The sequence below is a fragment of the Biomphalaria glabrata genome, chromosome 14 (genome assembly GCF_947242115.1).
Source record: "Biomphalaria glabrata chromosome 14, xgBioGlab47.1, whole genome shotgun sequence".
NCBI lineage: Eukaryota > Metazoa > Mollusca > Gastropoda > Planorbidae > Biomphalaria > Biomphalaria glabrata.
In genome coordinates this window covers 8,858,151-8,873,084 of record NC_074724.1, presented here as the reverse complement: position 1 = coordinate 8,873,084, position 14,934 = coordinate 8,858,151, and the positions used below count along the sequence as shown (strand labels likewise).

The window sequence follows — 14,934 nt, the reverse complement described above, 5'->3', positions numbered from 1 at the left end:
GTCTCTTATAGAAATGTAACAGCTGCAGGTTCTGAAGAAACGCAGTGTCGAATACAATTTTTCTCGAATTTAATATCTTCAAGCACAGTTTAATAAAACTAATTAAAATTCCTATAGTGTAAACCACTTGTATGAATCATACAAGTAGTGGAAGGGTGTGATTAACAAATCACTTTTCTGTTAAATTAAAAAAAAAAACGAATAATTTTTTGACAAAAATGATTACGATCAATTAGACTACTACTGACCAACGACTAATAAGAAACGACCTACCTTGTTTTACTTTTCTAGTCTCCCCAAAGACTTACAGTTGTATTATTTTTTTACTGTATCTGTCCCACCTACTTGTTTAGCAAAACATTTCTTTCGGGAGATGTGGAAAAGCGGCCTCAGGTTTGTGTAGCCTATAAACTTTTTGCTTGACAGACAGATAGACAGAGTGAGTTGATATAAGCTGTGTAAAGTACTTTCAAAAATATGTGTAATTGTATAATAATAATCATTATACTTATTTTTTAATGTTTATGTTTAGCACAATTTCAAGCTTTTAGCTTTCTCAATGCGCTATGATCACTTGTCTGGACAAGTTGGGTAAAATAAAAAGGGGGTGGGATAATGGGGTATCTATGTCAATGTTAGCGTGATTGCTTTTTAAAATGCATTAAAAAACTTGTTCTCTCAAGCCTCCTAGTGGGCTTTAATTCAACTAATACCACCATGTTTCAAGTACGATTTCTTTCCCTTGTTAGATTCTAAACAAAATAATTAATTATCAATAGCTAATTAACTAATTGTATTTTTATTTTTTAATTATTATTGTTTTGTCAGGTACAAGAAATAATTGTGCAAATTTTAACTTAATCGAGATAGGGTGTGGAAAAAAGAACGTGTACAACATTTTTACCAGACAGACAGACAGACAGACAGAGTAAGTTGATATAAGCTTTGCTAATAAAAAAGCACCACAAACATAGCCATAAAAATGATGAAGAAAGAAAAATGTACACCTCTGTCCTAAATGTTCGATAATAACAAATAATGTCTCAAACTCTTTAAATCTAATTTCAATTTTGAGTCACTTCAAGTGTGAGTGAGGAATACCGCAAAAGCCACTTCTGAGTTTGTGACTAATAAAACACTTCTTAGACACTTTCTTTTTACTTCATCTTGAGATTATCATTGAGATTGTTAAAGTATTTTGAATGGAATATTGGTTTTAGCTTTTGCGTAGATGATATTTACTTTTTTTTTCACTTATTTAGATAAAAGATAATGCTTATCTATCTATTTTTCTATCTATCTATCTATCTATCTATCTATCTATCTATCTATCTATCTATCTATCTATCTATCTATCTATCTATCTATCTATTTATCTATCTATAAATAAATCTAAATTAGGAGGTTTGATTGTTAGCTCTGAAGTAGTTTTATTAAAAAGTTTTATTTTAATTAGTTAGCTAAGAAGTTAAAAGATGTTTGTGTAACTGTGTTCGATGTTATTTCTGGATCAAAGATTATTACGCCCCAGACCAAACCACCAGCATGACGTCAGGGGGGTGACACCGACAGTCCGAGACGCATAGACGACCAGGTGTTATTTCTGAGATTGTGCAAGCATTATTGATTAGGGCATCACGATTAAAGGCCACCTTATTTAATTGCACACAAGCGCAGTTAACTCTTTTGTTATTTGTTTCTATGTTCTTCTCCGAGTGGTTTTAGGTTAACGTTTTTCATTAGCCTTTTGGGCTCTTGTCAGAAATTGTATTGGCATATGTGATGCTGTATTTGTAGCACGTTACCTATACTTTGCTATGTTCTTATCTCCAGTTTCTCTCTAACGGATGATTATTTAATCTTTGCCAGAGATTAAAATGATTAATTCCGCCAATAATTTTAGCTACTGCATAGGGTACTACTACTAGGTCAATGGTTATGTACAAGTTGTCTTGATAGTTCTGATGAAAAAAAATTACCTTTGATCCACCCAAATAAATCAAGGTCTCGTTTTTTTTTTTGTTTTTTTTTATTTTGGGTGGGGGGTCGTCAGTTAAAAGACAATTAACAGGCTTTATAGTTAAGCCTAACACACAAGGTAAGTACGTATCCATACCACCACTGAAAGCATTAGATCTATATCTATATCATAATATTGTTGATAACTTAAAAAAAAAATCGTAACTAAATTTGACTAGAAAGATTTTTGGACAACGGACGGTTAATGAGCATGGGGACCAACCACATTTACTTTCCCCAAACTATATCCGTTAGAGTTGGGTGGAATAGGGGCGAACTAAATATTTTGAATTTCAAAATCGCAGCCTTCACTGAGAAGAGGTCACTCAGCCACAGCGCCCCTTAACTTAAAAACAATTCTGTAAACCTGTCGATTTTGTTTTTAGTTCGATCCAAATGTGTTGTTGTGTTACTGATAATGCTAAAAGTCAACGTGTATTCTTATAGTTAAAACGATAGTTGTACGAACGCATCTGTCAAATAAGAGTAAAAGTCTTTACATAGATTAAGTTGACCTATATGTATATTGATATATCTCTAAAGTACGAGTGTTTTTCATATTATGAATTATTTTAATATGAAGGTCTTATATATTTTTGATGTCATCGTTTGTAGTTTAATCTCAAGCCCAGCGTCATCATTGCTAGTAAAATTTAAAGCCAATATTAGTAGAATTTGGCTAGACATATTTTAAAATAGTGATTCATCCGTGACTTGGTTAAGATATTTTTTAAAAAAAAAGACCGAGTATATCAAAGTGTTATCTTCCTGTACAACATGATTCAAGTGCTACTATACTTATACGTTTGATTGATTTCTATATTTAACAAAATAATGTTGTCGTTTTTTTTTAACTCTGTATAAAAAAATGTCGATTTCTTTTTCATCAGTACATGTATCAGTGATAGTTATTGAAATCGGAAATGTGATCTACGAGTTTTATTTTTTTAGTTTTTATTTTCTTATTTTGTAAGAAATGGCGTTCCTTAGTCACATCTTTACCAGACAAACGGAGATGGCACGTTAAATACAAACAACGTATAAATGGATATAAACCTAAATATCCTTAACAAAGTCAAATTTCTTATGATCTTGATAGTGAAATGGAAAGGTATGATTTTAGTTTTAATAAAATAATAATACAAATGATAAAAAAAAAAAGTTTAAAAACATATAGGCTATTTACAAATACATATTTATAATGGAACTCAGTCGTAAATATGACGATCCCGGGTACTAATTCAATACAAAACTAACGAGCCAGCAGGATGTTTACTATATCCTGTTAACCAATTTATCTCAGTGATCCATTTGTTGTGCGAATCAATTTTGATGAACCAATAGTTTGTGACCGATTTGGCGGTGAACCATTTTCCAGGTGAATCAATAATCGAGTGAACTAATTGCCGGGTGAACTGATTGTTTGAAACGATTATCTTCAACTTATTATTTTTGAATCATCTGTCCTGATCCTGACTTAGGAGTCTATATATTGTAAATTTTATAAATTATTTTAGCTTACTTTGTGCTACTGGCTCTAGTACTATAGTCTGATATGTATTGTTACTGTTATTTTATTTATATTTTTTTAATTTCATAAATCTTGGAAGGTTCTCTTGAAAGGTTTTATTTAAGGATACTTTTTTTTTGTATTCTGCTTAAGAATAATTAAAAACCGAAATTAAAAATTAATGAAGACATAAAGCAAGAATCTATTTTTAACATTTTACAATATTTTAAATTATTGTAGGATTACTGACATGTCCACCAGCGGAAGAGGGTAAGCCGTACGCTATTTCAAGCACCTGGAAAATAAATCCAGAAAATGCTATGAGTGTTTCATGGAGAAAGGACGAAGCTTCGATAGGCTTTTGTGACTTTTCCTTAAATTGCAGGAACTATTTAAATGGCATTTATTTTGTAACAATGAATAGGACCTCAAATGACACTTTGACATCCGATGTCTTTATAAAAAATGTATCTCTTTCTGATGAAGGACTATGGAGGTTAATATACATAGGTTTGGACAGCCTTGAATTGCCAGAAATATTCAACTGTACATTAAAAGTTTATGGTAAGCTGAAAAGACATTGTTCTATTCATTTATTTCGTTTTAGCAAAGAAGTTAGCAATTATTACAAAATCTATATAGAATCTGGTATAGATAACAGATATCAGATAACTGAGTTATATTTTGAGTTAAAAAAAAAAAGCAAAAGACAAAGACAGGCAATAAATGTAGCAAAATTTACAGATCGTTACTGGATTTGTGAAGTCATATGACATAGTTCATTCTTACCCATTTTCTAATTTAAAAACGATACATTATTATTATTCTGTTAGAAAAAAAAAACTAATAATCATTCTCATTCACTGCCTGGGTCGAGCTTCGTTAGAGAGAAACAAAATTCATTGTAGTCCCCATAACAATGCTCACTGAGAAATTTTATGGTGATTTGGCATGTTTGCAGCAGTATCGCCCTCTGAAAGGCTATTGAGAATTTTCTTAGGGATATTGAGGGCCTTGAAGGTGTATGTGAGGTCAGTTGACATTACCCCCTCGGTTGATATAACAACAGGATATATTGTTATTTTTAAACAACTTCCGTAACCGCCTAATCCCCAATCTTAGATTCCCGTATTTTCTTAGTTTTTTTTTTTCCATTTTGGTTTTCCTTATATTATGAGATAGTGGTATGGCGATGTCAATTTATTATTATTTTACTATAGTTACAAATGCTTATCAAAACACCTATATTCATGCATTACAAAGTCATCTGAAAAACTCCATTATTCTTACCAGCTAGAGGTAAAACAGAAAAATGCAATTATCAGATGGGTTCACTTTATATCTATATAACCTGTAGTGTGACACGAATTTATCCTGCTGCATCATGCCTGTACCAAAACGTTAAGGTAGATATGTCTTTGTAAATTTTACCTTAACGGTACTATGAATGCTAGATTCTACATCTCTTATGGTTTTAAGTTTTTATTTTAATTGAAAGGAGTTATATTTCCTACACTTGTCTATATTTTTTAGAATGAAACAGGAATAGGAAACGTAACACATTCAAAACACAATTCGACAAAAATTCACTTTGAAGTTAAATGTGAAATAACGTTGCCTCTATCGAAGTTAATTAGCTCTAATAACTTTTACAACATCTCTGTGACTATATATCCCAATGTAACCAACACGGATGACGATGTAATATATGGAAGCCAGCAGGTCATCAGCGGTGTAAAAGGTACTATCAATTTCTTTATTTTTAAACTGTTTTTTCATTAAGGGAATATTTTATCTACTCACTACAAAAAAAAATAGATGTGTCCTAACCCTACTGTATGGTAGCGAAACAAGGACCACATATGTGTGAGCAGGTCAGGCAGGCGCGAGTGGGAGATACCTATTGTCTGCTGCTCAACATTAAAATTTACCCACAGTAGGCAGATGTTTGCGCTACTGGGTGGGCTCAATCTGGTGGCCAAGGGGCTAGAGTCGCCTAAGTAACCTGACATACTAATCTAAACTAAATGAAAGCAAGATAACGAAACTTTAGTTTAAGATAAATAAACAAAACGGAACTTTATTTACATAAAAATAAATGAATAAATAATAAAATATAATATATACACTAACTTGACTAACCACTACTACTGAACCCATCAACTAACTAAAACCCTCTAAATCTACACCACTACAAACACTAACAAACTAACCAAACCAACTATCTAACCAAATCACTACAACTACTACCCTAGACCTAGATCTACACAAACACACTACAATAAACTAGCCTAGACCTGCAATATTCTACTACTACAACCAACCCATAACACTAAAACAAGAACATCTTAGCCTTATTACACTTACTATTAGTATTCACTAAGAACAGAAACAGACTATAACTAAGTCCTAAGCCACTAAGGCAACACTACACTAGTCACTACAGAAACAAAATGACACTAGCTTCTCTAGAATTAGATCTAGAATAGATCTACAGAAACAATAACAAAACTATCAATAGCAGAAACAAAATAACACTAGATTCCCTAGAATTAAAATAGATCTACAACAGCAGTTATAAGCAGCAGCTATTTCAGCAGTTAAAACAGCAGTTAATTCAGCAGCTAAAAGCAGGCCGTCCCAGGTACAGAAATAAAAATATTGAAAACAATTACTAGCATTTAAGATCACCAAGACCTCTCGTCACACAGACAAAGATGCTGTACTGACCGTACACTGGTCAACTGTCCACTCAACTGTTTTAAAACAGCGTGGCATCACTTTTTATACACCCCACCCTAACCTACACAAAATGCGGAAGTACAAATAATACATTTGGCACTAGCCTATAAATAATAGAATACATAAAAATATAGCTCTGGGAGCGCAAGCTCACATATGCCAAACAAGTTATCGTAAAATAAGATTCGTTCACTTAGTGGTCGTGGTGGCTGAGTGGTAAGGCGCTGGACTTCCGAACTGAGGGTACTCGAGTTCGAATCTTGGTGAACGCTGGTATTCTGATATCGGAATTTTTAGGACAATCCTGGGTCCACTCTACTCTAAAGGATACCTGTCATTGTATGGGGAAAGTTGGGGCAAGTTAAGACGGTTGATCGTTGTGCTGGACACATGATACCATCGTTAACCATCAGCTATATAACAGACGTTTTTTATACTGTTTCCGCCGTAGTTAGAAAATTACAAGGCGGGACAGAATAGGTGATGTAATTTATTTTGTTTCAAACACATTTATATGATAGGTAATGATTATTATAGAAACCTGATTTTAAAAAAACTTACTTAGTAATGTGTGGGTTTAAAAAGCGATATTTTTATTCTGTCTGGTAAAAAGTTTGATCTTGTTGTTTTTTTTTACCCCTTTCTCATTCTCGGATTAAGTTGAAACTTTGCACTATTATTCATTGAACCTAACAATATATGAATCAATCAAAACATTAAATTACTTAGTTAATTAATTGTTGTGATTGTATTTTTTTAAATTTTGAAATAAGGAAAATAAATGCTACTTAATGAGATATGTGGATTTATTCATGGATTTAGTCTTCTTATTACGTTTTGACACATCTTTTTCTTTCACTTCATATCTGATCAAGATAAAATTTTGTATAATTATTCGTAGTCGACAACAATACACGAATCAATTCAAAAGTTAACCAATTAGCTAATCATTTAATAATTAATTAATTCTGTTTTAACAGAAACGGAGCTAAACCCTATAATTTTCCGATAAATGAGAGTAGTTAGCGGTTCTTTCCTAAGATAAGTTTTGATTTTAAAAAGGGTTCTTTTTTTTCTATTGTTTGTTAACAATCTACGCTTAGAGAGTATCGCTGCTGTTCAGAAGCTTAGCGAGAGGGGAGGGGGGCACGATTCTCCGGGTGCAACAGTCAAGGGGCGCCACCCGCAGAGAAGAGCCAAAAATTAATATACAAATATTGTAGATATTTTAGTTAGGTATTTTATTTAGACAATTAGGTTATTTTTATTATATTATTATTTAATACTTTTATTTTAAAAATATATTTCAATGTGATGTTCATGGAAAATGGCGAAGGGGGGGGGAATAGGGATTCTTGCCCCGGGCGCACGTTTTGCTCAATACGCCTCTGCTACTGTAATACTGTTTTATAGTAAGTGCTTTTTCATTCTTATTCTACAGCACTTAAAGCTAATACGAATCTGTCTCTTGAAAATTGTCCTGATGAGGTGGAAGAGGATATCCAGATAGAGTGCACATGCAAGTCTTCATTGTTTCCTTCAGACTCGGTTCTTTGGTTTAACGGCCCCGATGTTGTATATAACGAATTCAATAATGTTCTTACTTTTACAGCAAAAATAAAACCAAGGGGTAAGTGTAAACGTTAGGTTAAATTGTGTCACGTTGTAATGTGTAATGTTGAAGCATGCTGGGTTCGTGCTTCCTGGAGTCACACGTGACAAACATAGATACTACGGATTGACTTAAGTCCGTTTCAGCAGACAAAATATAAAGTTTATTTGATAACAATAATAATACTGCACTCCTTGACGGTTACATAATCCAATAAGAAACAAAGTCACATCCGCATAACAGCGGTATCAAATAAATCCAACATGTCAAATTCTCCAAAATAGACTTCAAGTAACGTCCCCGCATCACAGCGGGTAACAAATACTTAATAATAATAATAGTACAGAATAATAACTACTAGAAATAGATGTCTCAAGTGACCACTGGCTTCGACTGCCCAAAAGATACTTCTTAACTCAAAATTACTACTTGACTGGACCAAAAAAAACTACTTGACTGCCCCTGTCCAAAGAATACCACTTGACTGCTTGACTTAAAAGTCAATTTTAGTCACTCTACTTCCTGTTTCTATATCAGGAGTTTCACGTGTCTTATTACCCTCTTAACCCGAGGTGAACATTTAACAGGCAATACCAACCGAGACTGTGACAGTAAGAAAAGAAATAGGTTAATATCTTTTTTTTTTTTTAAGTATTAAATCGGTTTAATGTATGATACAAAACATGGGCGTTGCTAACAACCCCCCCCCCCGAAATGAAATCATCGCAGGGGGGTGGGGGTGGAGTCGGAATTAAGTGACTGATTTTTTGCTGATTTTCTTTATTTTAGGTGTGATTTTAATACTAAACCATCACTTGCCCTAGCGCAGCCTAGGGGGTTTTGAGTTTTAAAACCCCCTACCAGGGGTTTTGAAATTAAATTCCCTCTTCTATAAAACAAAAAAAATATAAACGACAATTTCCAAATTCCAAGAGCATAGCCTCGGGGGGGGGGGTGATTTTAACCTACCCCCCCCCCTCCGGAATCTATGATAAAATCCCCTCTTCAGTATAAAACTATCTATACATCAGCCACCAGATTCTATGAGCGTGTCAAAGGGTTTTGGAGTTAAAAGCCCCCTTCATCGGGGTTTGAAGCTAAAAAATAATCTCTTCAATATAAAAATAAGCAAATTACGCATTTAAAATGCTATGATCGTAGCCAAAGGTTTCTTTTAGTTCAAATCCCCCCCCTTTTAAGCGGGGTTAAAGCTAAAAAATACCTCTTCAAAATTTAAAAAAATAACAAATTACACACCCAAAATTATTTGAGGGTAGGAAAAAGGGGTTTTGAGTTTGAGCCCCTTCCAGCGGGGTTTTAAGCTGAAAAATATCTCTTCAATATAATAAAAAGCAAATAACATACTTAATATTCTATGAGCGAAGCCAAGCCGAGAGGTGGTTTTGAGTTTATACCCCCCCCCCCTTACAGAGAGTTTTGAGGTTGAAAACCTCTTTCTCTTGAATATTATTCTAAAGCAAACTAAATTCCCCAAATTCTATGAGCGTAGCTAAGGGTTTTTTTACTTGAAAAAAAAAGAGATTTTTGAAAGTAACACCCTCCTAACAGATGATTTTGACGATAAAACATACCTTTTCGATATAAAATCTAAAGCAAACTACAGTCAGCTAATTTTTATATAAAAATACAATGCTTTTCAAACAATACATACTGTGAGATAATATAAAGACAATTTTTTTGCATATATACCTACAGTGCAGACAATTGTCAATATAATGTTATTTATTGTTATTAGTGTTATTTATTGATGTTATTAATTATGTGTGTGTTTTCTTGCAAAAGAATTACTAACTCTTTGCAAGTTTGTTTTATTCATGAAGTCCCATTTGTCCCGACTGATTCACTGTCAAACTTTCTAGCGTCTGATATGTCATTTACATTGCCATTGACTTTTTATCCTATTTACATTTTCAGAAACATTTACATGCAGACTACTATCTGAAAAGAATATTACACTTGATTATGTTGAATTCAGTCCTAAAGTTCTACGTGAGTTAAATTAATTAATCTGTTTAAATATATAATATAAAATAAATATATATTCTTGAAAACTCCATTCTATTGAGCAGGTTACATATGTAATGCCTAGTGCCCATAACAACCAAGCTTTCGTTATAAGGATTCGAAATATCAAACAAATTGTTTGTTTAACTGTTTCTGTAAAAAGCTACGGGCGGAGGGGATAAGCTCTAAGTCAGCAATACTGTTTAAAAATGTTAACGTTTAGATTTTTTTTTCTTCTAAAAGTGAACAGTTTTTATTTAATAAAATTACATATGCTAGACTTGTTTTCATAAACACACCATTTCTAAAACAATACATAAGAGTAAGGAAGTTTACATACATTAAAGGGGATATTTTTTTTTAGAACAAACTAAAATAAATACAGTTTCGACATACATACACCAGAGAATACTATCAATTAGATTTAATATGAAACAAGATTTAATCTATAGTATATATCTTTCACACATAAGTACTGCACACTCACCAGTACTTCAATGTTGACACGAATTTATCTCCTTGTCAACAAGTACAAAATCATGCAATGTTCACGCTTCCCAAATTCAGACAGGGATAAGCAGGAGCTCGTGCATTGAGTGTAGATGATTACAGGCAATCATACTTGGAGTTAACATTTTTATGGGGAAAAGTGTTATTTTGGTTGTTTCTATCGTACTTACTAGCTTCTGATATTCGTTCTGAAAATGTCTGTCTATCTGCAATGCGGACCCATGAGCATAGAAGACGGAATCCGCCTCTAAAAATGTGTGATTGTCCTGATACCAACTTTTTTGTGGTGTTACCTATTTATTAATAACCGTAATTGGTTTTTAAAAGCATTTTCAAAAAAAAAAGGTTGTGAACCGCCTCAATTCCGACTCGTGGCACACGCCTCCTAGGGCCGACATGTAAACCACCTTGCCGTTTAAGGTTCTAAAGATGATTGTATATTTATATATTGTTTGTTTCCATTTAACTTTGGTTATTTGGTTAGAAATAAAAGAAGAAAAATGGCGAGCCAAGATGGCGGCCGTTCTAGTACTAGATCTATTCATTATAGTAAAGATCAACTCCTCGGACTTCGTTCAAAGAGGAAGCCTCTTCCACCGTGTTATGCACATATAAATTGTTTCTACCCTTCCTCTATTAGTACAAGGAAAAGAGGGAAAAAAGGAGGACTAAGGCAAAGGCTGAGAAGAAGAGATTTTCGCCCACCACTTCCTACGATTATTCTAGCTAACGTCCGCTCAATAAGAAACAAAGTGGATGAGATACGTGCCCATATACGCTACGACCACGTATTTAGGGAAAGTTGTCTATTGGCTTTTACTGAGACATGGTTAGAGGAGGATGACAACGACGACCTGATTGCTATTGATGGTTTCTCTTGCGTGAGATCTGACAAAACGGCTGAGTCTAAGAAGAAGAAAGGTGGGGGGCTTTGTGTGTACATCAACCTCAAATATTGTACCAACTACACGGTTAAAAAGAGAATGTGCTGTCCGGATCTAGAACTACTGGCGCTCTCATTGAGACCTTTTTATTTGCCACGAGACTTTGGTGTTATTTACATAGTCCTGGTTTATGTTCCGCCTACAGCCAAAACGGAAGTTGCAGCTGCAATCATCGCTGACGTAGTGCCTTGAGTTTCAGACAAGGTCACCGGACGCACCAGTAGTTATACTGGGTGATTTTAATAAATGCACCTTGAAGGTTGACCTACCCACCTTCTATCAACACATTTCATGTCGGACAAGAGAGAACAGAACTCTGGACTTATGTTATTGTAACATCAAAGGAGCATTCACATCTCGTGAAAAGCCACCACTAGGATCATCGGACCACAAAACAATACAACTGCTGCCTACTTACCGCACGAAACTTAAAGAAGGAAAAATCATTTAAAAAAACGTACAAGAATGGACTCAAGACAATATTCTCAAACTACAGGGATGTCTAGACAGCACTGACTGGAATTTGTTTAAAGAAACCACTTCAAATCTGGAAGAATGGGTCGACGCAGTGACAAATTACATCGAATTCTGCGAAAACATGTGTGTCAGCACTAAGAGCATCAAGATATACCCCAAACATAAACCATGGGTCACTGCAAAAATAAAACGGGAAATAATAAAAAAGAAAAGAGCATTTATGAGTGGCCATGGACAGACAAGGAAAATCGCTCAACGAAATCTCAACGTCATTCTTGAGGAAGGGAGGAGAAACTACCGCATCAAGCTGGAAGACTCAATTAATACAAGTGACATGAGACAGGCGTGGGGCATCATGAACAAAATGGCAGGAGCACAAGTCAAAATTAAAAATAATCTTGCTACAAGAGACGAAAAAACATTAGCCAACAAGTTAATGATTTCTATTGTCGCTTTGACACGAAAGATTTTAATTATCTAAGAGTCAAAGCCCTGAGGATGTCAATGTTAACAACTGTTTAGAATTAGCAATTACTAAAGAGCAAGTTTGTAACATTTTCAAAAACGTCAACCCAATGAAAGCTGGTGGGCCTGATGGAATAAAAGGGCGAATCTTAAAAGAATGTGCTGAACAACAAGCTGAACCTTTCCAAGATATTTTTTCTACTTCATTACTAAACCATGAGAACCTGTGTGGAAGTCATCTATAATTGTACCTGTGCCAAAGGTTTCTAAACCGAAGGAAATGAATGACTATAGACCTGTTTCACTTACTTCCATTGTGTCTAAATGTTTAGAAAAATTGGTTAAAATGTTTCTTCTGAATGATCTTTGTAATAAGTTAGACCCTTTACAATTTGCTTACCAAAAGGGTAAAGGTGTAGACGAAGCCATCCTAAATATTTTAAACTGTGTCTACAAACATCTGGACTTACCGAACACTTATGTAAGATTGTTCTTTATTGATTTCTCATCAGCTTTTAACACTATACAACTTCATTTACTCATTGAAAAGATGAAAGCGTTGCAGATTAGTCCATACACAATACTATGGGCTAATGAATTTTTGACCCAGAGAGCTCAGAGGGTTAGGGTAAACAATGTTATATCTAATGAACGCATAGTTAACACAGGGGCGCCGCAGGGGGCTGTGACATCGCCATTGTGGTTCATTTTGTATACCAATGATTTTCAATCCGATAGTTCTTGTTGCTCCTTCACAAAATTTGCTGATGATGCGGCTCTTCTTGCCCTGCTCTCAGAGAGCTCAGACGTAAATGAGTATTTCAAAGAAATAGAACACATTGAAAATACTGTAAAGATAATTTTTTATTGTTAAATGTAAAAAAAAACCAAAGAAATGATAATCGATTTTCGTAGGGACAAGAAGGAAAATGATATTGTTTCTGTACCTGGAGAGACTATTGAAATTGTGCAAACCTTTAAATACCTGGGTACTATCCTAGACAATAAACTAAATTTTACTGCAAATACTGATTATATCAGCAAAAAAGGGCAGCAAAGATTACGATTACTAAGAAAACTGTCCTCGTTTAATGTTAGCGAAAAGGCCTTGGCTATGTTTTATCACGCTCACATCTGCAATATTTTAAGTTCCAATATCACTGCCTGGTATGGCAATCTGAGCATTAAAAATAAAAATAAACTTTATAGAATCCTAAATGCTGCTGGCAAAATCATTGGCAAAAAACAAAACCCATTTGGGCAGTTGTTTGAGACAAACATCTATAAAAAAGCTAACAAGATCCTCGAAATAAAGAATCACCCTTTGTGTCAGGATTTTGTGATTTTACCATCACAAAAGAGATACAAGACACTGATAGCAAAGACAAACAGACACAAACACTCTTTTGTTCCCCTGGCAATCAAATCATTAAATAAGAACAATCTGGTATAAACTTTGTCACATGTAAATTATGAGTGAGTCTGGTGTGAATGTACACTTTGGTTTCTTATAGTTATAATGTTTTTTGTTTGGTGTAATGCACAAATTGTACGACAAATTTCCTTACGGATAATAAAGATTATTATTATTATTATTATTAGAGCGGCGACCTATTAAGGGGACTAATTCCGCTTATAACCCCACTTCAGTCAAGTATAATTTCTTTTCCTTGTTCGAGATCCAAACAAAATGATTAATTACCAATAGCTAATTAATTAATTGCTTTTTTAAATGATTCTTTTATGCAAAATTTCAGCTTCATTCGAGACTAAGTGTCGGAGAAATAACGTGTAAAAACTTTTAACCAGACTGACAGATGGACAGACAGACAGAATGAGTTGATATAAGCTTTGTAAAAACATTTTGTCCCCTTAAAGGTTGTCACAGCTTTCCTATTGTATAACTCTATCTACTTATAATTCGATAGAAAATACCTTAAATCTCGATATGTCTAGGTGTCCCTGGTTCAGTTCTAGTTAACGAAAAAAAAACAATTAAACCACTAGATCAAACACATAAACTTTAATCAGCTTTACTGCATATCACACACGCTGGTCTCTGTCTGACAACAACACACTTCCGGTCATTCGCGCAGATTGTAAAAATAGATTATACATACATACACCCATTCATCCGTGGCAAAGGTGAATTGAACGGTCTTTCCCCCCCCCCCCTCTACTTTTCCGTTGCTAGAACGTCATGTCCCACTTTTGAGGACAGTGCTCCTCACATTTTAAGAAACGTTCATGTCTCTTAATATCTATTTTTTTTTTCAGAAAAAGGCAGTATTGTGCCTGTTAGGCTGTATATCAATGGGCGATTCCAGAAAGATTCCTATGTGTCAGTTGGCTACAATACAAATGTTTACGTTGAATGTGTGACGTATGGATTCTTTGCTAAAGTTTCATGCGACAAATACTTCAAAGACATCGCCACAGGTCTCAGTACATGTCAAAATGACAATGGCTACTGCCACATGACTTTTAAAATTGATTTGACCATGCACCTAAGAAACTGTACGTGCAAAGCTATATCTTGGCCAGGGAAAGTCTCTACAGAAAAGCAAATGGTCTTTTATGTCATAGGTATTAAAAATTACCTTGATTGTATAGTATTTTTTTAAGTATTG

The 14,934-nt window shown here is 34.2% G+C and overlaps 1 protein-coding gene across 2 annotated transcripts; it reads left to right on the top strand.

Annotated features, from left to right (window-relative positions):
• Positions 1 to 2,901: 2,901 nt before the first annotated feature.
• LOC129922661 (uncharacterized) lies at positions 2,902 to 14,934 on the top strand. 2 transcript variants are annotated; one of them, XM_056009365.1, is made up of 7 exons: positions 2,902 to 3,130; positions 3,770 to 4,093; positions 4,823 to 4,935; positions 5,063 to 5,270; positions 7,713 to 7,901; positions 9,819 to 9,893; positions 14,582 to 14,934. In XM_056009365.1, exons 1-7 carry the CDS (start codon positions 3,064 to 3,066, stop codon positions 14,926 to 14,928), a joined length of 1,323 nt encoding a protein of 440 aa, XP_055865340.1. In that variant the 5' UTR covers positions 2,902 to 3,063; the 3' UTR covers positions 14,929 to 14,934. The 2 variants fall into 2 exon arrangements, with proteins under 2 accessions (XP_055865340.1, XP_055865341.1); XM_056009366.1 differs by lacking the exons at positions 4,823 to 4,935; positions 5,063 to 5,270.